Source organism: Mobula birostris, chromosome 4 (assembly GCF_030028105.1).
Source record: "Mobula birostris isolate sMobBir1 chromosome 4, sMobBir1.hap1, whole genome shotgun sequence".
In the NCBI taxonomy this organism is placed as follows: domain Eukaryota; kingdom Metazoa; phylum Chordata; class Chondrichthyes; order Myliobatiformes; family Myliobatidae; genus Mobula; species Mobula birostris.
In genome coordinates, this window is record NC_092373.1 from 33272847 (window position 1) to 33299670 (window position 26824).

Below are 26824 nucleotides of genomic sequence, written 5' to 3' on the forward strand. Positions count from 1 at the left end.
GAGTACTGTGCTCAGTTCTGGTTGCCTCACTACAGGAAGGACATGGAAATCATAGAAAGGGCGCAGGGGAGATTTACAAGGATGTTGCCTAGATTGGGGAGCATGTCTTATGAGAATAGCTTGAGTAAACGCGGCCTTTTCTTCTTGGAGCGATGAAGGATGAGTAGTGACCTAATAGAGGTGTATAAGATGATGAGAGGCATTGATCATGTGGATAGTCAGAGGCTTTTTCACAAGGCTGAAATGGCTAGCATGAGAGGGCATAGTTTTAAGGTGCTTGGAAGTACCTTACAGAGGAGGTGACGGGGGTAAGTTTTTTTACGCAGAGAGTGGTGAGTGTGTGGAATGAGCTGCCGCCGGCAGTGGTGGAGGCGGGAACGATGGGGTCTTTTAAGAGACTCCTGGGTGACTACGTGGAACTTAGAAGAATAGGGGGCTATGGGTAAAGCCTAGGTAGTTCTAAGGTAGGGACATGTTTGGCACAGCTTTGTGGGCCGAAGGGCCTGTATTGTGCTGTATGTTTTCTGTGTTTTTAATTCCCTTACCCGCCGGTGATATAGCTGGTCAGGATATTCTCGATGGTGTTCTGGTAGAATGTAATTAGAATATGGGCAGGGAACCTCGCTCATGTAAATCTCCTCAGGAAGTGGAAGCGATTCTGTGCTTTCCTCAGTCAAGGGAACTTGAGGAACCAAGTTCAAGTTTGTCATTCAACGACATACACGAACATAGAGCGAAACAAAGCAATATTCATCAGGGACCGAGGTACAAAGCACAAGTACGTAGATCACACACTGCTCATAAAATGATATTAACACAATAATATTAACAGATAAAATAGTATTCTGTTGGTGTACAAGTTGACAGAAAATGCTCTAAGTGAGATCAACCGTGATGTGCTAGTAGAATAATGGTGAGTGTGAAATGCTGAATAATGGGTAAAATTTCATCATGTTCCCTAATGATGGAGCAGGGTTGGTAGTGGGGAAGAAGACCTACCTTTTCTTGATCTGACATATTTGTGAATCCCGATTTACCAATTTAGTTAAAGGTTGAAGCTCTCAATGTTCTTTCAGTTCATATAAGGATACATTGAATTTTCAACTTCCGGCGAACCACCTGCACTTGCCAATGTCTATGAAAATTATACTTTCTTTGTCGTGTGCCTGTGGCAGGATCTTGATTAAAGGAGCCAGCCCAGTTCTCAGCAAAGAAACCCTGCACTACGAAATATCTCTAACTCCAATTATACATTTGGACTGGTGCATAGAAACAAATCAGCCTTTATGCTTCTGAAAGAACCAAATTGGCAATGTTTTATGCACTGATTCAGCAGATTATCAAAACTCTTATAAATATTCCTGAAATTTTAAATGCTCTAAACTTTTAAAAAGTAATAATAATCAATAAGTTCAATTTTTAAAAGTCTAAAATTAGAACTCAACCGGAATCCTTCACATTTCTTCTGCATAGAAGGCCAATTGCGTATGTTCCTAGGACCATAAAATAGAGGAGCAGAATTAGGCCATTTGGCCCATGGCGACTGTTTCATCATGGCCGATTCATTTTCTTTGTCAACCCTAGTCTCCTGCCTTCTCACTGTATCCCTTCATGCCTTGAATAATCAAGAATCTATCAACCTCTGTCTTAAAACATACCAAGTGACTTGGCCTCCACAGCCGCCTATGGTAATAAATTCCACAGATTTACCACTTTCTGGCTGAAGAAATTCCTCCTCATCTCTGTTCTAAAAGGACCACCCCCCCCCTTCTATTTTGAGGCTGTGCCCTCTGGTCTTAGGCACTCCCAACGTAGGAAATGCCCTCTCTACATCCAGTCTATCAAAACCATTCACCATTCAATAGCTTTCAATTAGATTACCGCTCATCCTTCTGAATTCCAGTGAATACAGGCCATCAAATGTTCCTCATATGACCAGCCGTTTAATCCTGGAATCATTTTCATGAACCTCCTTTGAACCCTCTCCAGTTTCAGCACATTCTTTCTAAGATAAGTAGCCCCAAACTGCTCACAAAATCCAAGTGAGGCCTCACCAGTGCTTTTTAAAGTCTCAACATTATATCCTTGCATTTATATTCAAGTCTTCTTGAAATGAATGCTAATACAGCATTTGCCCTCCTCACCACCAACTCAACCTACAAATTAACCTTTAGGGAATCATGCAATAGGGCTCCCAAGTCCTTTTGCACCTCAAATTTTTGAATTTTCTCTCGAAGTCTTCAATTCCGTCATCAGATTCATTGACATACAAAAAAGATATGGTCTCAACCGAGAGCCCTGTGCAGCACTACTAGTCGCTGGCAGCCAGCTAGAAAAGGCTCCCTTTGTTCTTACTTTTTGCTTCCTGCCAATCATCCACTGGTCCAAGTGATGTATCTACTTCCAGACCTTTCAGCTTCTGAAAAACCTTCATCCTAGTAATGGCAACTTTCCACACTTCTGCCCCTGACACTCTCGAACTTCTCGCATACTGCTAGTGTCTTCCACACTAAGGATTGATGAAAAATACTTTTTCAGTTCATCCACCATTTCCTTGTCCCCCGTTACTACCTCTCCAGCATCATTTTTCAATGGTCCAATATCCACTCCACCTCTCTTTTACACTTTGTGTCTGAAGAAACTTTTCATATCCTCTTTAATATTATTGGCTACCTTACCTTTGTATTCCAGCTTTTCTTTTTTTTAGTTGCCTTCTGTTGATTTTTAAAAGCTTCCCAATCCTCTAACTCCCCATTAATTTTTGGTCTACTATATACACTCCCTTTGGCCTTTATGTTGGCTTTAACTTCTCTTGTTAGCCATGGTTATGTCATTTTGCCTTTAGAATACTTCTTTCTCTTTGGGATGGATATATCCTGCATCTACCGAATTGCTTTCTGAAATTCCAGCCATTGTTGCTCTGCCGTCATCTCTGACATGTTCTTTCCCGATAAGTTTTGGCCAGCTCTTCTCTCATGCCTTTGTAATTCCCTTTACTCCACTGTAACACTGGTACATCTGACTTTAGCTTCTGCTCAAATTGCAGAGTGAACTCTGTAATATTATGATCACTTACTCCTGTACCTTAAGCTCTCTAATCAATTCCAGTTCATTGCACAATACACAATCCAGAATAGCTGATTCCCTAGTGGTTTTAACCACAAGCTGCTATAAAATGTTTCTCAGGCATTCTAGGAATTCCTCCTCTTGGGATCCAACACCAACTTGATTTTCTCAATCTACCAGCATATTTAAATCCCCCATGACTATTATTACATTAGCATTTTCTATCTCTGCTTGTAATTTGTAGACCACATCCTTACTACTGTTTGGGGGTCTATATATAACTCTCATCGGGGTCTTTTTACCCTTGCAGTTCCTTAGCTCTACCCACAATGATTCAATACCTTCCAACACTATGTCACCTCTTTCTAATGATTTGATTTCATTTTTTACCAACGGAGCCATGCCACCCCCTCTGCCTATCTGCATGTCCTTTTGATACAATGCTATCCTTGGACATTAAGCTCCCAGCTGTAAACTTTTTTCAGCCACAATTCAGTGATGCCAAAGTCATACCTGCCAATCTGAACTGTGCTACAAGTTCATCATTTTATTCTGTATACTGTGCACATTCAATATAACACCTTTTCAATTTTGTCCACCTTTCACTTTGCAACTTATCCTGTTGACTGCCATTTTGCCCTGACGTCAGCCTCTCCTTCCTAGGAGTCTCACTACACACTGCCTCAGTTTGCAAGCCAAATACCTCGTCCTCTGCGCTATCACTCTGGTCCCCAACCCCCTGACGAATGAGTTTAAACCCTCCCAAACAGCTCCAGTAAACTTGCCCAATAGGATATTGGTCTTCCTGGGGTTCAGGTGTAACCCGTCCTTTTTGTGCAGGTCGTACCTTCCACAGAAGGGATCCCAATGGTCCATAAATCTGAACCCCTGCCCCCTGCACCATTTCTTCAGCCACACATTCACCAGCCAGATCATCCTATTCTTACCCACACTGGCGTGTGGCAGAGGCAACAATCCAGAGATTAACACTCTGGAGGTCCTGTTTTTTCAGCTTCCTAACTCCACAGAGTCCCTCTTCAGGACCTCCTCACCTTGGTCATTGCTGCCAATATGTATCATGACTTATGGCTGCGCACTCTTCTTCTGGAAAATACAGTGGACCTGATCCGAAGAAATCCCCGACGCTGGAACCTGGGAGGCAACATATCATCCGGGAGCCTACAGAATCTCGTCTCTGTTCCTCTGACTAAGGAATCTCCTATCACCACTGTAGTCCTCTTCACCTCTCTTGTCTTTGAAGTCACAGCACTGGACTAAGTTCAGAGGAGATTTTCAAGAGTGTTGTCGGGACTGGAGAACTGTATTCATGAATGTTATGATCAGGTTGTATAAGGCATTGGTGAGGCCGAATCTGGAGTATTGTGTTCAGTTTTGGTCACCAAATTACAGGAAGGATATAAATAAGGTTGAAAGAGTGCAGAGAAGATTTACAAGGATGTTGCTGGGACTTGAGAAACTCAGTTACAGCGAAAGGTTGAATAGGTTAGGACTTTATTCCCTGGAGCGTAGAAGAATGAGGGGAGATTTGATAGAGGTATATAAAATTATGATGGGTATAGATAAAGTGAATGCAAGCAGGCTTTTTCCACTGAGGCAAGGGGAGAAAAAAAACCAGAGGACATGGGTTAAGGGTGAGGAGGGAAAAGTTTAAAGGGAACATTAGGGGGGGCTTCTTCACACAGAGAGTGGTGGGAGTATGGAATGAGCTGCCAGATGAGGTGGTAAATGCGGGTTCTTTTTTAACATTTAAGAATAAATTGGACGGATACATGGATGGGAGGTGTATGGAGGGATATGGTCCGTGTGCAGGTCAGTGGGACTAGGCAGAAAATGGTTTGGCACAGCCAAGGACGGCCAAAAGGCCTGTTTCTGTGCTGTAGTTTCTATGGTTTCTATGAAGAGAGCATGGCTTATCTGGGGTTGTTCTCTTTGGATCAAAGAAGAGATTTGAGGTGTACTAAAATTGAGACGTTGGGATGGTGGACAATTTGAACAATTGGGAGCTATAATTGGTGAAAGGATTAGAGTGGAGCGGAAGATTTTGTTTTCCTTGTACGATCTCGAGTTCGCTATCTGAAAGAATGATGGGGGCAGAAACGTTTGCTGGGCTTTTAAAATTACCTGCATGAAAAACCATAATCTGCAAGGTTATAAACCAGAAGCTGGAGAGTGTGATTTAGCTTTTAATCTATTTTGACATGATGGGTCAAATAGCTTCCTTTTGTGCTGCAAGTTGCTAATATTTTACTTCTATTTCTATCTCTGAATATGTTTCCTAAAGATGGAAACTATCCGAATAAGTAAGTACCAGAGATCAAACTTGCAACCTATAAATTGCTGTAATGGACTGGAGAAGGACAGGACAGCAATGATGGCCAGACATCACATTGCCAGTGGTACCTCCTCTCAATAGCTGCTGTTTGTTGGAGAATTGAATGCGAATGTCAGGAACTGAGCCTATTGCAGCACCTCATGTCTTCCAAAAAATGAATCGAATTTTCGTGCCTGTGTCACTCTCTCTGTGTTAGCTTTAGGCTGTATTTATAAGGCTATTCTTCACAAAGGAGGTTAACTTTTCATGCCTCCCTCGCATGCTGATGGTGAAATGCTGCCTCCTTATTGGTTTGAAGGTGTTCATTGGTAGAAAATTAGGCATTTAATTTAAAATGTATTAAGGTGATTTGCAAGTATGTAGATCTCTTTGATTTGATTCTAATTTTTTGGCTTTCTTTATTTTGCTGACTCGGAAAGAGTTGAGAAGAAAGAGCGGGCCAGGTTAAAGACGGTGAAATTCAATTCAAAATCAAGAGATAAAGGGGTAAGTGTTTCTTGTGGGGGAGGGGAAGGTTTACAATTTGCATTTTTATATCAGTAGAATTATTTACATCCTTAAAAGAAAGTGATTATCTTTCTATTTGAATTAAAATGTCAAATAATGTATGTGAAAGACTTAAACAAGAATCTTGAGACCATAGAACTGTTTCACTCTGTAGATTTCCTCTGTTAAACTGGAAAGTTCATGTTCTGAAAATTACCTGCTGATTTATCGTTATTTCTTAACATGTAATGAATGAATGCATTTTATTTAAATCCAACAAACTGGGGTTACAACTGGAGACAGAGGAATATTTAATTCTGACTTTTGCACGTTAATGTAATTAGTTAATGGCACAAATTAGTGTTGAAAGTTAAGTACTTTTGGGTATTTTTCTTTGTTGAAGGTGCTACACTACTGAACATTATGTTGAGCCCAGTAAAAAGTTTAAGTGTAGTCCATGTAATAGCACTGCACATAAGTGTATGTGGCTTCACTGGTTAATTCTGGTCCTAAAACTGGGTCCCTCATAGCTACAGTAGTGAAATACCTGATTTATTTAGCATCACAAAGAATTAGTGTTCATTTGGCGCAAGGTCCTGACATTATAGTAATCCGATATTTGAGCATTGAGGGATAATGGCTGCACTGCTGACCACCTCACTTTCGGGAGCAGCAAAGTATTCTGCACTGAGCCTACAATCTGCAACTTTTCAGCATCTTTCCCACATTGTAGATGTGGAGAAACATCAGGAACCATTGAGCAAATGTATAGTTAATTTTGTTTTAGAATTTCATTAGCTTTTTTCCACTGAACTGAGGGTGCAACGAAAGGTTATAAGTAGGTTCCAAAATTAGATCTGATTTTCCCATCAATTTTAATTCCAAAAATCTTCAGGTGCTCAAGACTAGTATAAAGTCATAGATTTTGTTATTGTTTAAATAGAAGGGTGTTCCGTATCAAAACTTTCACTGCAGTCTGTCCAATGGTAAATCCACTAAAGGAAGATTCGAACTTAGTTAGGTTCTATCAGATTGAAGGGGGAGAATAGTGTAGAGGATAAACCAATTGAATAATCCATGAATGATTTACTGTTGGCGATTCATAACACAATCCAAACTCATGTAAGTAAAGACAAGCAAGGTTAGATTAGGTTGGGTTGGGTTAGATTTACACTGATTGAGATCACTTTTGTAATTATGAAACCTTTTCCAAGATGACAGTTCCACCTTGTTCTAGTAATGCTAACTCCACCCATGCCTTCTTTAGCATAACTAAGCAAGTAATATATTATCTTCACGGCTAACTCTGGCAGTAAAGATAATTCCAGCATCAGCTGAGACTTCACCTATTCCATTCCAAACGAGAAAATCTGCAGATGTTGCAAATCCAAGTGTGACGTACCCCGTGATGGGAATAAAGAACCAGCAGAGATGGAAAACACTTTGGAGTCCAGTATTGCTATAAACTACTAATATTTATTAGTAACTACGCAATACAGTAATGTAAATGTAGATAAATCAAACAGGTTAGCAATGATTATATATATTTATGTAAGTACAAGTATATCAGTAAGTGTGGAAATATATATGTATGAGAAACCAAGCTTCTTTAAGTCTAGGGGTAAAAAGATACAGTCTTACCATGATGAGTAAAGTTCAGTTCAGTTCAGTTCATGGTATTGAGTAGTGATGGGGAGAGAGAGAGAGAGGGAGAGATTTGAGTCTTCAGGTCAGCTGATGCCGTCAATCTTCTCGTTGTCCTTCAAAATCCCTTAAGAGTCACCGACTGCGACTTTAACAAAGGGGACCGGTTTTCTGTAGTGGAGCTATCCCCCAGGCGAGGGTGGACACATGGACAACTCCCCACCAGTCAACCCCTTCCTTTCCACTGCAAGAGCAGCGGGTTGATCCGCCTGGTCAATCCTCCAAAACCCACTTTTCTTGTGGCCACTACAATGCTCATTCAGTGTCCAGAACATGTGTCTGAGGTCTATCATCTGACCTATTTTATCTTCCCGTGCTGAGCATCAACTGTCACTCAAATAGCTCCTCCTTCCTCTCTCTGTGAAGAAATGCACAAGCAGGCGAACTGTCCTTGAGAAGTATCAACAACCTGCCGAAAATCATAACATCGAGTGTCCATTAAATAACACCGCCTTCGGTCACCATAGCAACTTACGAGCTGCTCGGTGCCATCTCCAACTCCAACTCAGCAGAAATCCAAAAGTTTACCAGTTCTTTCTCGTGCCTTAAAGTGACAGTCCAACAGTTAGTCTTCGTCTCTCTCTCTCTTTCAAAACAAAATGTCGGTGGTAAATAACTCTCTCTCTCTTTTCAAAAGCACAGTTAATAGGGGTAAATGAGCACAGTTCATAGGGGTAATTCAGGGTCCCGTCACACAAGTAACACAAACAAAATGCTGGAAGAACTCAGCAGGCCAGGCAACATCTAAGGAAAACAGTACAGTCGATGTTTCAGGCTGAAACCCTTCATCAGAACTAGAGAAAAAAGATGAGGAGTCAGAGTTTACTTTGCCCTCCCCCCCCCTCCCGGTTTCACCTATCACCTCGCGTCCCCCCCCCACCCCCAACTCTGACTCCTCATCTTTTTTTCTGCAGTCTTGCTGAAGGGTCTCGGCCCAAAACGTCATTTGTACTATCCTCTATAGATGCAGCCTGGTCTGCTGAGTTCCTACAGCATTTTGCGCGTGTCACCTATCCCATCATTGCTTCCAGGCTCAATTATGAACAATATCAAGTAGAGTCGAACACTATTCCTGCTGGATTCAACTTGATACTGTTTACAAAGCAGTTTTTCCCGTCTACCACAAACTTCACTTGACCATCCCTTGCATGCAAAATTAAAACAAATTGTTTTTAATCTTCGTATTCCAGCCTTCAACAGTTAACTGACTCTTGTTCCAGGACTTTATAAAAGCAGTGAATTGGAAGAACAAAGCTACAGTATAGAATAAATTTTCTTCCATTGGGCATCAGCAAATTTGAACTTGTGATTTAGTTTGCAATTGGGCATTAATGAACAGTATCTGAGGGTTTAATGCAACACACACAAAATGCTGGAGGAACTCAGTAGGCCAGGCAGCATCTATGGAAAAAAGTACAGTGGATGTTTCAGGCTGAAACCCTTCGACCCTTTATACTGTCCTGCCAAAGGGTTTTGGCCCAAAACGTCAACTGTACTTTTTTTTCCATAAAGGCTGCCAGGCCTGCTGAGTTCCTCCAGCATTTTGTGTGTGTTGCTCGGATTTCCAGCATCTGCAGATTTTCTCTTGTTTGTGATCTGATGGTTTAATCTTGGGTTCAGAGTGCACTAGTGGGATGCAGAAGTTGGACAATAAATTTAAAATATGGACCCTAAAACTGAAACACATGCATGTTCTTAAATTATTTATATTAAGTTGGGACGGGATGTTTTGGGCGTCAAGATGGAAGTTCCCTGCAAAATCAAAATACATTCTGTATACCACCAGTAGTTAAAGCTCTTGAGTGTTTTCTTTTGGCCAAAACCTTCACGTTCATAAAGAAGTAGGTATGGATTGTGCCGTGATTGCACAATAACGATAAACATTATGTTACATTGTACGCACTTTCTACTTTTTGTAGAAACAGCTGCAGATGGAAAAGAACACCTCTCAGAAATTCCTCCAAACACTTATAACTTTTGCCACCCCTTCGTTGCAATATTCTTCATTCCTCAAATTCTAAATTGCCTCACCCTGCTCAGTTTCCTGGTGAGAATTTGTGTGGAAAAGTCCATTGCCATTCTTCTGCCTGAGCAGACTCTTTAGAGTTAAGAATGCCTGTTTTTTTTAAATTTATATGCTGACCAGCAGAACTTAAACCATAGCCCTCCTGTTATGTGACAGCCGCATTGCAGTTTCAATCAGTGGTACTTTTTAACTCGAGGATGGAGAGGAAGTAAAAGATAACACTGAGGGCTGCTAGTTAAATTAAATAGTGAACATATATTTCTGATTAGAAAACGTTATGTTACACATCATCTTAAAAAAGTGCATTATTATAAAATACTGATTTTGATTCATAAACATCGGATTGTTATTTTTTTAATATCAAAGTATGCATTTAACTTTAAATTTTTATAGCCAAGAATGACTAAGATTAACAGCATGCTTCCACCTGCTGTGGATTTAAAATAAATGCTGATGACCTTTTTCTGTGCTAAATGTAGAACCTGTATTGTTGCTCTTTACTTGTCTATTGGGTTGGAATAATTGTTGACCGATGTGCACAGAAACATGCATGTGTTGTGTTGCAAGAGGATTGCAATAAGAACGCTTGCCATTGATGAAGATTGCATTTCTTGGAGCTGTTTTACCAAATAGTGGTCAAACTCCTTGATGGCATTGGTAAATGTCAAGCTCTACCTTGCTATGCATGCACTCTACTTAAAAGAGAAACTTGCCTTTCGAGCTCAAAATCCATTTTCTCTTGTTTCGGGTGTAAGCTTGGGGAGAATCTGAGTACTATTTTTTTGATTGGGATTTTCTCTTGCCATTTTGATTTGAACAGTTTGGAGTTCAATTTTAACATTCTGTTTTGCTAATATAAAATGGATGGCATTAAAACGAATCTTGACCAAATAAAAAAGACATTTTTATTATTCACATATTAGTTTTCCAAATCTTAACCGATGGGGGGAGATGTTAGTGTTTCTTATTATACAGCTAAAATACTAAAGTAGAGAAACCATCAACACAATTGTAACTAACTTCAACTAACTTGTTTTTCTTTAACTTTTATCATGTAATCATTAATGCTAGATAAATATGCCATATTTTTCAATAATGTCTGGCCTTTCTTTTCCTAGAGAGCAAGTTCTCTCCCTTGTTACTACTCACACGTGTGATGTCTTTCTCCTATTGCTTCCACAAGCCGGCTCCTTTAGAGGCTCTTTAATTCTTCTTCAAATGAAGCTTAATAAACTTAGGAATAAGAGTTCTTCTTAATAGTTTACGTGCATTACTACTCATGTTTAATTGTTTTAGGTTTTGCTCTAGAATAAATAAACCTTGTAGACTTGCCTGAAATTCTTGAGAAATTGGATTTTTATTATCTTGATGCATTTTAGCTTTTCTGCATTGGCTGTGAATTTTCTTCATGAAATTCTTTCTGAAATTTCACAATGATTTTAAAGTTTATTAATCCAGACTTGACTTTGTAAGACAGCATGTGAACAACCATGTCTCACCCTCTATCCTTTGTTGCACAATCTTCAATATCACAATCCGTCAATTTAAATTCATCTATATTTTCTTGTTCCAATAAGATTTTCAGCATAATCTTGTCAAAAAACCTTTCAAAAAAATCTTTGTCAAGAACACCTTTTTATATACACCTTGACCAGATTTTTTTAAATTTTGATCATCTCAGTTGCAGAACATGTTTTATTATGTCTTGTGGAAGCAAATTAAGGGTGGTTAATTTCTGTCTTGTCAACTATTGCAGCTGATAAACTTTTTTTTAAGATTCAAAATTGCTAAGTGTCCTGGAAGATTCTCAGGGCGGCTCGTTACAGTTTTTCATAACAGTTTGTAGGAAATTTATTCCTGGAATAAAATTCAGATTATTTCTTGGCTCTATCTAATAATATATCATTTTTTAAAAAATATTGCAAGGGATTGTGGCCCAACTCAGTTACCATGTGTTTCTGGGGTCGGGCATTAACCACGTGGACATTAGACACCCCTTTTTTTGCCACTCCTTCTCTTCCTCAGCAGTCATTCAATGACAAGCGTAAAAAGAACATCTTTTCCCGAAAATTCCCCTTCTACAAGAGCAAGCAGCAGAGTGAGCGGGAGACCAGTGACCTTGAACGTAAGTAGCTGTGACCAGACACACCTGTAGAGAAGATCAATCTCCAAGAAGGGACCTTTACTGCGTTACCATGGCAATGTGTTTTTGCTGAATACAGCTGGATTTTTCCCATTTTTTATTTTAAAAAGGGCATCTATTTAAAATTGGCTGTATCCACTTTTGTTAATATGTCTGTATGATGAGACTATATGGTTAACTCCTGAACCTGGGAAACCTCTGAACCAGTTATGTTCACACAAACAGTCTGTCATGGTAGTAGACTTGTTATGTGTCACTGACAGATTTTTTTTTCTTCTGTGATTGTTCTTTTTTCTTTATTGCTTGCTGTCTGGGGACTACTCTACAGGAGATCCCCGGGTTAGGTGACGACGTTATGGGAACAAAAGGCCTGAGTAAGTGCCGGAAAATCCTCTCCATTCACATTTGCCTCCATCTATTTTCTAAGCTGGGTTTTTTTGTTGCTTTTTCTAGTGGTTTGTATGGTTCTGCTGGCATGGGGGAGGTTCGTGGTTATTGGTTTTCATGTCTTTATTTGTACTTTTCAATCATTGCCATGCAAAGTCAGGTTTGCAGTCTCTGGCCATATTTCCTATGTTGACTTTCAAATAAAGCAGATACTTGATTGATTTACAAATTTAAAACAAATGCAAGTAGAATGTTTCCCTTGCCTAAAATTATATAAATAGTGTCTGAAGTTTTTATTTTGTTACAATTATTTGCAACAGGCTGGCATTCTCCGCCTTTTGTGTGCCTTTGTTTGCAAACCAGCCAATTTCAATTCTGAAGTAAGCAGAATATCAATGTTTGCCTCAGTGTATGACCAAATTTTAAATGTCAACATAGGAAATAACTGGAAACAATTGCAAATGATTTTTTCTTACATTATGACATTGGTGTGATCTGCAAACTGTGAACTGGAGGAAAGATTTTTGTTTTGTTTTCCTTAAACTGTGTGAGATCTTCAGAGAACTAGAAATCATCAGGTTATACTACTTTGTTCAATGGCTTCCTTTCAGCAGACTATCTTGTTTTGCATTTTATTATTTTCCCCCATAGTTCTGGGATGAACTGGCTGCTGTCACTATCAGTGAGCTACAGGGGTTGATGAAGACTTCCTCTTCCCCCAAGGATGTCTGCCGTCAGCTCAATACTCTTGGTGTGGTACGAGATCAAAATCTGAGCAGAGATTGAATCTGAATCTTTATCTTTCATGTTCTCATTTGAATGTCTAAATTCAAGATTCATTTAGTATCAGTGAATGAATAAATTATACAACCTTGAGATTTGCTTGCTCACAGGTAGCCACAAAGCAAGAAACCCGAAAGAACCCAATTAAAGAAAACAAAAGAATAAAAATAAAAAATAAAAGACTAACACTCGATACTCAAGAGAAAGAAAAAAATAAAGATCATGCAAACAATTGAAGAGAACAACAAATTCCCCTGTTTTTTTTACATTTCACTACATTAAACTATGTAATAGAAACACTAATTCAATTGGAAATGTAAAAGTATCCCGGATTTTTAAAAGGGAAACTGAAATCTAGTGAGTTACTTTCCATGAGGATCTTCGAAATTCCCACAGCTGTGAAATTCAGTAAAAAGATTCACAGTTGTTTCTGGAAATTATTTGCATTTGCACATGTCATAGTTCTTTCAGCCACAAGTTTTGCTTCATCTTTTAAACAGATATGAAGATTATAAATATGGTAATTTAATCGTTGCTTGCTTAATGGAAGATTATTATTCTTTGCAACTCTCGCCTTGCTGATTGGGGTTCTTGGTCTGGTTAACATTCTCTTTCACTGTATTTGAGGAGTGTGCGTACAGCACTGGGTACCTGCATGTTTTTAAAACCTTGAGTTTTATATTATTAGGACTTAATTACAAGCTTGCTTAATTGTGCTGAATGTTGGAGGTAGTGGAATGTTGTCTTTGCCACCCCGAGATTAAATCAGCAAATTTTTATACAAATCCTTTACTGCCCAGGGAGTCCGGTCTATTTTTTTAGCGTAATGAGATGTGAACTAAAATAGTTACCAATTAGAAAATCATTACCTGCTCCTGACTAAAAGAATTCACCCTCATTGTTAATTGCTGATGAACTAAATTTACCAGGATGTTGCCTGGAATTAGTTACAAGGAGAGGTTTGTTCTTAGTGGTGTAAGAGGCTGAGGGGATATCCTTTATCATTTAGGATTTAATAATCATTAGTTTCTTCATTATTTAGTGTCAATCAGAAAATTTGTTCAAGAAGAAGTTCTAAAGCACAAACAATAAATTTAGATTTTCAGTGTTTCAAGTTTTGTGCAGCTTAATTGCACCAATCAAGTAGTTAGCTGGCCTTGAATAGCTTAAGGCAAGAAGGTAGGAAGAAGGCTAGTTTTGTATCTTGCTGACCCTTACTGAACAGTGCCCAAACACAAACGTTGAGGTAGGTCTGGAGTAGGTGAAAGGGATTTATTTCTTGTTCAGCTGTAGATCGTGTTCTTTTCCCCTTCTGCCCAGTGTAACTTAAGAGTTAACAGGAAGGCAAGGTGCTGGAGAACTGCATATTAAGTTGGACCGGAAGCTAATATAAATCTGTGCTTTAAGAAAAAGATATAGAGGGTAGGAAAGTGGTGAGGAGGAGGAATTTGCTTATGTGGTTCATGTTTCTCCTAGGTCAGATTATCAAAAATTCAATAAATACAATAGATTTCCTTTTGTGCATATTATTACACTTACGGAATAGTAATGAATGATCAGCTTAGTAAGATTAAGAATTTGAGAGAACAGTTCACAAAAAGAGAAGGACGGACAGATTCAGAGTGCGTATGAGCAGTATAAACACAGAATCATTCAGTTCAGTGGCCATTGAAGTTTGAGACTGGAAAACTTCACATTACTTGTACCCAAGTGATCCTAATATCAGAAACCCGACACTTTTAATGCAAATCCAAAGTAAGAAATAATATTTTAATATTTTCTCTACTGCTAACTAACAATGGTTCTGATAATTGCAAAATGACTGAGAGACCAGATGCAATTCTCTCCCGAGAGGTGTGTTGGTGTTTTCAGCAACCTTCATTTCTAGAAAAAAAAAATTCTTTACCTTTCAGGATCTGGGGATTTTTGACAAGGCCAGCATTTATTTCCTGTCCCTAACTGCATTTGAGAAGTCCTGAAGTAGGTGCTCCCATGATGCTGTTGGGAAGGGATTCCAGGATTTAGGCCCAGAAATGATCAGGGAATGTCAAAATGTTTTCAATTCAGGATGTTGCAGAAGCTGGTGCTCCAATGTGCCGGAATATGTGTTCTTTTTGGTTGTAAATTTTGTGGGTTTGGCAGGTGTTGATACAACAGCTTGGGTAAGTGACCACAATGAATTTTAGAAGTGGTGCACACTGCATCTCTGCTATACATCTGTTGTTGGAAGGAAGGAACATTTAGTGTTGTAAATGAGTTGTCAATTGATGGGGCTGTCTTTTCCTGCAATGTTACCAGGTCACACAACACTCATTTCTGCTTTGGTAGAAGGTAAAAAGGCTTTGGGTATCTGGCAGTGAGGTACCAGGCCTCAGACCTGTTCTTGTGTGTCCTTTATTTATGTGCTTGGCTCAATTTCGTTTCTGGTTAATAATGGCAACTGCTGGGAACTTGGTAATGGGAATGCTATTGAATGCCAAGGGTAGGTAGTTCGCCATTTGTTGCAGGTGGTTATTGGCTGGCATTTGTATGCAACTGATGCCACTTGCCTGACGTTTAGATCTTGATGCATGCCGATATGGGCTACTTCATTTTTTGAGATTAAGATTAGTGTTATTTGTCACATGTGCATAGAAGCATACAGTGAAATCCATTGTCTGTGTCAAATAAAATCAGTGAGGATTGTGCTAGGCAGCCAGCAAGTGTTGCCAGGCCCATATAGAATGCCCCACAACTCACTAACCAGAATGTAGGAGGAAGCTGGAGCACAGAGGAAGCCTGTGTGGTACTGAAGAGAATGGGCAAACTCCTTACCGGCAGTGCTGGGACTTGAACCCAGTCTCACAGCTGGCAGGCTGCAAAACATTGTACTAACTGCAACACTACCATGCCACATTTGCAAAACAATTATGAATGCATCCTTCCTTTGATGTTGATGATGGGTGAAAGGTCATTGATTAAACAACTGATGGTTGATATCAGGACTTAGCCTTGCCCTGTGGTGATATCCTGTGGCTGATTCAAATAACGCAGCCCTCTTCCTTTGTGAGGTGTGATGTGTGCAGACTCTTTGTACAGGGCTGTGATGAGGTCTAGGTCTGGCAAAACCCAAGCTGACTTCAGTGAGTTGGTGCCATTGATATCACTGTCGATTGTACGTTCCATCATTTTGATGATTGAGAATAGACTGACTGTCACAAGCCATCTAACATGCAAAGTGGCAATTCCAGACAAAGCTTGAATCACAGAAGAATGCTTGACGGCTGTGACAGGGCTTGAATGCCATCACCTGCTAGAGAGCAAAATCAAGCAGCATAAATGACAACTGTGTCTTGCTTCCAGATGAGCTCAGGGCCTTTTATGCTCACTTTGACTGACAGAACACTGGGACACCTTCCCAAACACCTGCAAGAAAATGAATCTCAAGGTAGTATATGGTGACATATACGTACTTTGATAATAATTTATTTTGACTGGTAATTAGCTGGAATAGAATTGTTCTACTTTTAACATACTTGGGGAATTTTCCTTGCTAATATTTAATGGTGCTGGAACAGTTAGGCAAGAGCTACTTCATGCTCTGAAGCTTAGATGTTCAGTAGGACAGTTTTACTGTTGCCTGCTTCACAGCTTTATTATTCAGTGCTCCGAGCGATTCCTGATACCTTGTGGAGTGAATTAAAATTGCTGATGAGTAGCTTCTGTTACTGGCATCAATGACAATTCAGTATTTATTGTTGATCTCTTCGTTTCTGACTTTAGTAGCGTTCCAGGGCATTTTAGTTCCAGTTTAATTGTCATTCAACCATACATGAATACAGCCAAATGAAACAGCGTTACTCCGGAGCTAAGGTACAAAACACAATACCCACAGTCGTACACAGCACAAAGCACATACAGAACATATAAGATAGCAGTAAACATACAGTTACATTAAAAAAATATATAGTCCAAGTCCCTCAGTACATGAATATTGCAGCAGTCTGCCGTTGAACACAATACAGCTTGTCTTCTGCTGAGCAAACTCCAGCACTCCGGTGGGGTGCCTAACTCTGATGCCTTCCCCTGGGTGGCTGCAGACAGGCGACACTGCAGCTTGGGGCCTAGTCCTTGCTACGACAGAGGCCAAACAGCTACCCCGCTGTTCGCCAATAAACCAGTGAATTGGACTTGCAACATTCCACATCATCGTTGTCCAACAGGGTCTTGCGATCACAAGAAAACTGACTAAGATGATCACTTGCTGTTGGACTGCATACCTTCTTTGCGCACTGACTCCTCTCTGTCGCAGACAGCATCATGGTCCGCACCAGGTCCAGCTCTTACAGTTTCTCCACTAGTGTGCAACTCACTGATGGGGCAGACCTGCAGTACTTTAAGTTCTTAACCTCCAACAGGGTCTTGGGATTGTAAAAAAAGAAGTTCAAAACAGGCAATAACACTTTTGGCTGACTCTGTAGAAGCTGCTGCATCTGAATATGTGACCATCTTACTGGAAGACATTTAGAGAGCATTCAACTACATCTCTATGGGTCTGGTGTCATATATAGGCCAGGCTACTGTGATGGTTTTGGGTTTGCTGTCTGAAGTTCTGGACTCAGATGAAGATCGTAATTGAATTGAATTTATTTAAATCTTACATCCATCCCACAACATGAGTGAGTAAAAACCTTTTGTGTTATGACTCCATCGCATGTACAGACATGTGAATTTATAAGTTTAATGGCTTGTAGAAAGAAGCTTCCCAGAGCCTGTTGGTCCTGGCTGTATTGCTGCACTACTGTTTGCCAGATGGAAGCAGCTGAAACAGTTTGTGGTTGGGGTGACTGGTGTCCCTGATGATCTTTCAGGCCTTCTTTCTGCACCTGCTGCTGTAAATGTCCTCAATGGAGGAAGTTCAGGTCCACAAATGCGCTGGGCTGTCCATACCACTCTCTGCAGTACCCAGTGATCAAGTTCCCATACTAGGCAGTGATACAGCCAGTAAGCCCTATCCACTATAGTTTGATATGGATACCCACACTAAAGAGAGGTTATACTGTAGCCACCTACTCTTCAAAGGCTAGATCACATTGTCATTTATCCTCCGGGGTGAGTTTAGCTACCAATACCCACTATTTGAGCAGTGTATCCCCCTCCCCAACAAGGAGAAGATAGTTCCAGCTAGCAAAGTCATTTAAACATAGTTCTTTTATTTTTAATGGTACACATTTAAATTTAGATAAAATTCTTAAAACACATTGGAAACTCTCGGAGGATTTCTATCTTAAAAGATTTTGAAATTACCAATAATTTCTAAAACATGAAGGATTTCCAAAACACAGGTATAATTCCTATAAGCTGAAAAGACATACCAACAAGTGTCTATGTATTTTTTTTTGAGACAGCACAGAATAGGCCCTTCTGACACATCAAGCATCACTGGCCAGCAACTCCCGATTTAACCTACTAACCGGTACATCATTGGACTATGAGAGGAAACCCTCGCATTCCACGGGGAGAGCAGAGGAATTCCTCATTCCGGGATTGAACTCTGAATTCCAACACCCCGAACTGTATTAGCATCACGGAAACCGCTACTCTTGACAGGTTGCAAACAAACAAGTCATCTACTGCAGAAGTCGAAGGCAGAGGCATAGATTCTTGTCAGCCCATATTTCTGTCATTCTTCTTGTCATTCCTTCATCATTCCTAACAAGCCTGACTGTTTTCTTTCATTTATACTGTTTTTTTTACACTCCTTGCTGACTTCACGCAGATGATCTAAAAGCAGCTGGGGTCAGAGGTCCCAGACACCCAAAATTAATGCTGTGAGGGCTGATTCTCTGAGTACATGAATCTCCCAATTATTGATAGATCAGCCATTTGATGTATTTACTATGTGATAGTAGCAGTCTGGTTTGCAAGCTTCCTTGAACTAAATAATTTCACCTGTGTTAATTTACAGGCACAATTAACAGAACCCCATTGTCTTGTGTCTCATGAGCAGCCAATCCCTAGTTGTTGGCCAACAGCTTGTGCTCTATAGGCAGTGCTGCTTGTTTGCAAAGCCTACCTTTTAATTTCAGACTGATGTGACTTGCAATTTTCATTAAGAATTGAAGATTGGTTCTTGGTTATGACAAGAAGCTGAGCAAAGAATATTGATTGGGAGTTTAACTTACACAAAAACAACTCTTTGAGTCCTGGACAGTGTATATCCATCACACGAAGCAAGATTGGTTTACAGCGGTCTGAGGGCCACATACCAAGCCATCAGAATTTTTGAACAATTGTATCATGGATTATATTTGTTTTACTGTACTAATAACAATGTTGGTAAAATGTTTCACAATATATTATGTGGAATGACCCTTGGTATTAAAGAAGCACAGTTTAAACCAAAACCTTCATGAGAAAAGTGGAGAAAGGATATAGTTTTTCCTGACAAAACTGAAAGGAATTTTATAGTATGTATTGGACAAATAATAGGAAGTATTTGAAGCAAATTAACTGAGGTTTATTTCTCTAAGTTGGTTGATCTTAAGAATGATGAAAGTGAAGTAAAATTCGTGACTGCTTCTTGTGAGTATTATGTGCATTGATTGGAATCCTGATCTACTGTTGGCTAGTAATATGCCCTTGTTACCATGGGGAAGGTTCAGTTCATTTATTCTCAGTCACAAATGCAGCTGATTAATATTTTACACCTTAGCAGGGAATACAATAAGATAGTTAAATACTTGTTACATAAAAGGGAAAGGTAGTAAGAACATTTTGTACCCAGCCTCATGTTAAAATCTGAAACCAAGTACTCATTTTAACATGACTGTTGAAAATCCACTTTTGTGTTTTTTTTCTTCTTTATTTCACCCAGATAGAAAATCAAAGATTATTAGCTTTTGTAACATTCGCTATGGTTACTTTTTTTTAATATCAGCTTCTCTTCAATCAATTCACTGATAATATAACCCTTTTGCAGAAAAACCTGTAGACTCCTTTTGACTGTTCCTGTGTTGGATACAGAATTCACTTTGGGGAATGCATTTATGATGATGCTAAATATTAGTGAACACTGAAAATTGTCCTTTATACTTCAGAATGTCAGTGCTATAGATTGGAATATGTTTGTGTTTTTCATCAATGTTCAGTACAGTATTGCTGCATGGCTTTTAGTACAGGTGAAATGGATTCTTGCATTTAACCATGTATCCAATACAAAAGTCAGCATTGGGGGATGTAGAGTTTGGTCACATAACAATGACTGAAATTTGTTCAATTTCAGCATACGCCATATCTATTTCTTACACACACTACATTTGTGATTTCTTTGAAAATTCCAATCCTAAGTATCACTATTTGGGACATCTCGGATTTCATTCCATTCATTCTGATGATCAGATTATCAAGTTATTTAAATTAGATTTCTGTGTTGTAATTGTGCAGAAAGATCTCCAAGCTGGACGGTGTAGCATGAACAGTGCTACATTACAAAACCGTAATACGTCAGGGAGCTTGAACATAACACTTTTGTAGGATGTTGGCTGTAAATAAGCTAATGTTTAACATGAAATAATTTAGATATTTCGATGTTTTTTTAAATGAAATCCTGCTCTCCTGTACAAAGCCCTATTTCTGGTTTGATTATTAGCTGCAATATCTCCTCTCATCGAACCTTTAATTTCATACAACTGATTCCAAATATGAAGGCTGACAGTAATGTTATACATCGTAGGCAGAGTTACACAGTCAAAGAATTTTATTCATTTTATTAAGTAACCAATGTACATATATTCTTTGTTTAAAATGTGCTTGGAATTATTAAAACTGGTTGTAATTATTAAAGGTTATTGTTTGTTAACTGATAATGCTCTGTATGCATCATTGTCCTTCAATGCAAGGTCATTCAGATGTTTGCATCTTAAAGGACCCTTTGATGGACTTTTTTCCCCCAAAATATTAATTAATGGCCAGCATGATCTCCCAACCGTCCACAGCCATTGAAAAATATTAGAATATAAATGAGGTGATAACTCTTCTCTGCATTTTTTCCTCAAGCTGTTTACAGTGGCATTCTTGGGTACCATATTGGTCATCTCTAGTTTCAATGAATGCTTAATGATAGGAATTCTTCTGCCGCTTGGAAATTATTCTGCATTTATGCAGTACTGCTGGTTGGTGTTTCCAGTGTAATCTACTGCAGTTTATCAGTTTTGGGTTTGGCATCAGTATTTTATGTTATATTTGACTTTAGGACTCAGGTCAGATTTCCCAGTTCACAGTATTTACATCATCATCCAGTAAAATGGTTACTGTATTAAACGATTCCATGGTATGATTTACACATTCTTGTAATGCAAAATTTTGCCAACCATAATTTGTATTGTCATGTTACATTTGATTCTGTTGCTCATGTTTCTTTTATTATGATTTCAGAGCATGTAACCTCTAATGCCAGTGATAGTGAAAGTAGTTACCGTAAGTTGTTTCTTGTTTGCTGTTTGCTTCTGAGTTCACCCTTTTGTTGCACATTCTTCGCACAGATTTCCATGCCTCTGCCCAATAAGTTGCATGTTCTATAACACAGCAAAGAAAGTTATTCATATATGGTTATTGTACATTTCCATGAGAATCTGACTTGTTTTAAGAACAAATTGTTATCCATCTTCAGCTTGCCACAGCACTTAGAATAAAATGTAAGCCCATTTTGTGCTTGAGAATTTCATTTGCGATCTTTGAAATGAAAATAACTAAATTAACTCTTGAGGCTATATTTACATTTTGCTGTTTAAAATTTTACATTAACAATATTATAATTAGCAACTTTAATTTTATAGTGACTATAACACTGTTAACATCACAAAGTGCTTTACAGGAATATAAACATTTGATTCCAAGCCATAAGTGAAGACATTATGGTAAATGGCTAAAAACAACGGTTACTGAGATTTTAAGAAGCATCTTATAAGTTAAAAGCAGAGAAATAAAATGATGTAGGGAGGAAATTGTGGAGCTTGCAACTCAATCAGTCCATGTGATTTTTTAAACTTGCTCCTGTCAAGCTTTCCTTTTTGCAAGTACTAATGTCAGGGCCAACATTTTACTTCAAAGGGATGTATGTAAGTTTTGTCCAGAGTGGCTTGTTCTCCTTTGGAATTTTTTAATATTTTGTTCATATTTTTTGGTAAGTTTGTTTTACAAGTTTAGTTCTGCTGTGTTTTGACCTCCATATAGGAGGTGCTTATTTTTAAAAATCAAGGTCACTAGCAAGTTACAATGTCAAGCTAAGATCGTAATACTTTCTGAAAAATGAAGAGAATAAATCTTCTGAAATAACTGAATACTGAATGCCTGACTCTTATCATGGTCAAACTTGAATACTGAAAATGAGACCATGATAAAAGTCAGGCATTCTAATATGCAGATCATTTAGGCTGAGGCATAAATTATCTACTAAAATTGGTTAGTCTTAAATCACTCAATGTGGTAATTACAAAAACTAAAATATTAAAATGGTGTTCCTGTTTGAACTCCTTATTAACCTCATAAGTTCTTCTGTCTGTATTTATGATACCACTATATATTTGAGCTGCCTCCTCTCCTCCTCTTGGAGGTGCCTCATTGTTACAGCTAGGATTTCCTGGTTGGTGGCGTTACATTGTAGGAGTGAGTTTGAGAACCTCTAGATTAAGAAGTTTATATTACTGAAAGGGTTGATGAATTGCCTCCATATCTGGTTGTCATTATTCCTCCTCTCACCACGGTGCATCTGGTCTTGTCTTCCAAATACAATGTACAGGATAGTGATTAAGTGCATTAAACGTCCACACAAAAATAACTACTGCTATCTTGTTCAATGTGAAAGTTTTCCAACTGGGAAAGTTCTTATTCTGGTCTGCAATGAGCCAGTTGAGATCCATACAGTTTCAGTTTTCTTCACTTGGCCAAGAATTTTTACTGTGGACATGTATCTCTTTACTGGGCATTTCGTCCTGGGCAGGAGATTACCTGGTGAATGTAAAACCAAGTGGAGTAGGTCATTATTCAATATTGTAGCTCATAGAAAGAATGTAGAGCGCCTTTGTGAAAGGAGAAAGATAAGGTAAAAATGATCATATCCGAAAGTTATAAATGACTGAAATGTTTGGTTGCTTTAGAGTTGTAGCATTAATGAAATGGTGCAAGCTGATTCAGAGAGATTAGGTGCTGAGTAGGGATCAGAATCAGGCTGATTATCAGTGTTATATGACATTTGCTGTTTGCAGAAGCAGTACAGTGCAAAGACATAAAATTATAAAATACAAAATAAATATTGGGAAAGAAAGGAATAACGATGATGGACAAAATGGCAGTAGATGTGAACATCTGTTCAAGTTACAGTAATGACAGAGCATCTGCTTGGCTACAGCAAAGCCAGATGAGGTTTGGCTTCCTTACAGCCAACATGTCACAGGGATTAGAGGTAATGTATTTGAGAGCTATCCCAGTGAAAGCACAGCTGACCCTTGCTAATGGACCCATCACTAATGGAAGATAAAACAAAATTCACAAAATGTAGGCCATGTGCAAAGGTAGTATGAAATCCCTCTCCATCACTTTAAGATTCTCTTCAAGATATAGTACTGCTGCCTCTTGTGCACAGATATCAGCTGAAGCTGGGGCTGAGTGTGTTATTTAAAGGAGGTGTATACCATGTAACCCAGCTTAATTCACTGCCAGTCAGCGTGAGTTCTTTCAACTATTGAAAGCCAGCTAGGTTATGCAGTGTGCAATGCGTCTGCATTATTTTCTTTGCTGTAAGGTACTAGCCATATATGAATTACTAATTTTTATTAACTCTTTATGAAATGTTAATATTAAATATATAGAGGCATCGGCGAAAGGGCAGCCAGCACTGTCACTATCACTGATCTAGTTTTGTGAGGTGCGCTGCACAGGTTGGTAACGGAGTCAACTGAATCTCGTAAATACTTTCAAACTGTACTTTTCTTTTGCAAATTTTACTTCTTCCCTTTTTCCTTCTGCCTTCCTCTGTTCATGACAGAAATCATGATTACAGATGAGTACGGTGAAACGAGAGGTTAATTTCAAACAGTTCTGTTTATGTATCTCAAGTGTGCATTGTTTCTCATCAGCCCTCTGCATGTATTTTAGACTCTGCATGGACGCATTTTCAAATAAGTGCATATAACGGCATGAGTTGCTTCTCTGAGTTTTTTTGGACAATATGCTCATTTTATTTATTAACTTTTAACAATTTCTCTTCTGCCTGAAAACAGTTAAAGTTGTACATTCATCTGGTCAATTATTTCTGAACCTACTAATTGCTTTGTATCACCTGAACCCTGTAGGTAAAGCTTCCCTCCCCGTCATCTCCCCTCTCCCACCACCCAAACCAATAATATTTTTGTTTTTCCTTATTCTAATTTCTCTTGTACGATGCATTGATCCTGGACAATGCATTTTAATCAAAGTTGCAGAAATGAAACATGCACAGAGATACCTCATCTTGGCTGTTGTTTTTGTTGAAGTGGCACTGAAATGTTCATAGCTAATTCAGTCTAACAACATGAAGCCAACTAATTCTTAAACTTTATGGCTACTGTAACATAGAGAGTCATGAAGTATTTATTTCAGTTACAAAACTCTCTTGCTTTTTGGAAAAAGTTGTTCTGAAATATTTTATGAAAGGGTGTGAATGTACTGCTTTAATTGAATATATAACTGCAAAAACCCTTCAACTGCCATTCTAAGCTGGTCAATGAAATGTGAACTTACAAAAGTGGGAGATGGTAAAAGAACTTCAAGTCCAACGAAATATCTTCAAGTAAATTGTGATGCCATTTTTGCATGTTTTTGCACCTTTGCCTGCTAGATGTTTTGACCTGGCCAAGTGAAAAAGCCACCGGCAAATTTTGGAGGGGAGTAGAGCTGGAGTCCAGCAGTAAGCCGATAAAACGAGTGAAAATATGAGAATTCTTCTGATCTCAAGAAGTTCTGTTGGCCCTGATAGTTCTGTGAAGTACCAGAATATTGTTGGAAGTAACTTTTATCTCAGCCAAAAATGGGTTTGAATGTTCACTTGAAGAAATTCCAGCAAATAGCATCCATTATAAAAGCTGATGGCCTGTTCCTGAGGTCAGCCACTGTGGAAAATGAAGCATCTTGCATCAGTAGAGGATTTAGCCTTGCATACCTGGAAATTGTGATCATTAGTCCACCCTAGTCTATATAATTCGAGCACACTCTAGTAACTCAAAGATGATCCCTTATCTTCAGTATAAGGTACAATCATATCAGATAATCCAGATACTAAATGTAAAAACAATACGTTCCACAGGATTGTGAATATCTAGTATTATAGAAAAGGATCGTCCTTTTGAGAACAAGTTATTCTCGGCTGATAAGAATGGTGTTTTTTCTTTAGTGGCAGTTGAAGTGTTAAATGAATTGCAACAAGTATCCATAACAAGGAATTGCTTTAAATATCTGACCAGTGGTATGTCAGTCTTTAATGTTGTCGATGTGCTGCTACTCAGTACTGTGGCGTGAATATTCCTCGTGTGGTGGATACGCCTTTCAATGTTGTTTAAGTGCCGTTGAGAAGTTTAAACCATGCAGCAGTAAACCATTTTGATCTCTGTCTGTGCTTTTACCAGGGGCTTAATCCTGCTCCCCCTATACTTTTCCAATGCACTTTAATATTCCTAATCTGTCACGGATTTCATATTTTTGAATTACCTTTTGAATCTAATCATATCCAATTTGACATTCTAGTTGGATACAGTAGAAAGGATACAAGTTCTTGCTGCTAGATAACTTCGAGGATACAAAACATTACATTTCTTCAGTAGAAGTTATTGGTAGATTAGTTATTGCAATATTTCTTCATGTATTTAAGGCATTCTCGCAGTCCTACTTTTCATGTGATCAATATCAGAGACGTGCAAGACTAAATCCTAAATTTCTGAAAAGCAGTTTTTTCCACATTATTGAAGCAGTCCTTTTACTGAAAACCTCAAGTCTTGTTTCCGTGACCTCAGTGCAGTTTCGACTCACATTCTTTCAAGTCAAATGAAGTTCCTTCCCTGAGACTCAGATTGTTAATGTATTTTAATACAAATAGAATTAATCTGAGACTACACATTAGTCATTCAAAATAGCAGACAGTTTCATGTGAATCATGTATTGTTTTGAAAAGTTATCCTGCAGGTGTGGTTCAGATACTTATTTATGTTTTTACTAATGTTTTAATTAAACACCAACATAATCTTGAACTAAAACATGTTTTGAACGTTAATTGTTAGTGGTTGGCGGCTGATTATTTAAAATGCTGATTATTTCCAGCATTTTAGGTTTTCCATCCCAACTAAATATTTGATTTTGGGGGAAGTAGTCAGCTTTTAATATTCAGATGAGAAAATTGGGGTTTGGTTCTATTATTAAATGTTATCTCAGTGAATGAGAATGCTCTACTAATCTTCCCTCATACCTCCTTTCCCCAAAACCTCCTGCTTCAGCTCCAAAAATAAAATTTCATACTTTTGGTAGACTGTAATGTTTTTATAACATGATTTTTATTGTAAATTTGTGCATCCGTATATTATCTTTTGGGATAGGTGGTCAGGAAGATTATGTCCTCTCATACGAGCCTGTTGGACAGCAGGAGGGTAAGTAGAAACAGATGATTGATGCAATGATCGAGAAAAATTCAACACATTTTGTCATTGATTTTTGAAAACTAGTTTTCTCCATAGTTCAATAGCTCAAATTTCCACACACCTCACCTGTGGATGCTGTGAAGGCTGAAATCTACCACAGTGCGAACGAATAATTGTGGGAAGTAAAACATTAATCCAAGTTGGAACTGCATCCCATCAAAGACTTTGCATTCACT

General features: G+C 38.6%; 1 protein-coding gene across 6 annotated transcripts in view; it reads left to right on the forward strand.

Annotated features, from left to right (window-relative positions):
- The window catches only part of LOC140196247 (disks large homolog 1), a 485196-nt gene that overhangs the window by 444029 nt on the left and 14343 nt on the right, over window positions 1–26824 (forward strand). For 4 of the 6 annotated variants that reach the window (XM_072255108.1, XM_072255110.1, XM_072255113.1 and 1 more), the window contains 4 exons: window positions 5839–5905; window positions 11661–11760; window positions 21364–21405; window positions 26547–26597. In XM_072255108.1, coding sequence (XP_072111209.1) covers window positions 5839–5905; window positions 11661–11760; window positions 21364–21405; window positions 26547–26597 — 260 coding nt within the window. Of the gene's footprint in view, window positions 1–5838; window positions 5906–11660; window positions 11761–12106; window positions 12153–21363; window positions 21406–26546; window positions 26598–26824 lie in introns of all 6 variants that reach the window. The other 2 variants (XM_072255109.1, XM_072255112.1) reach the window with 2 other exon arrangements.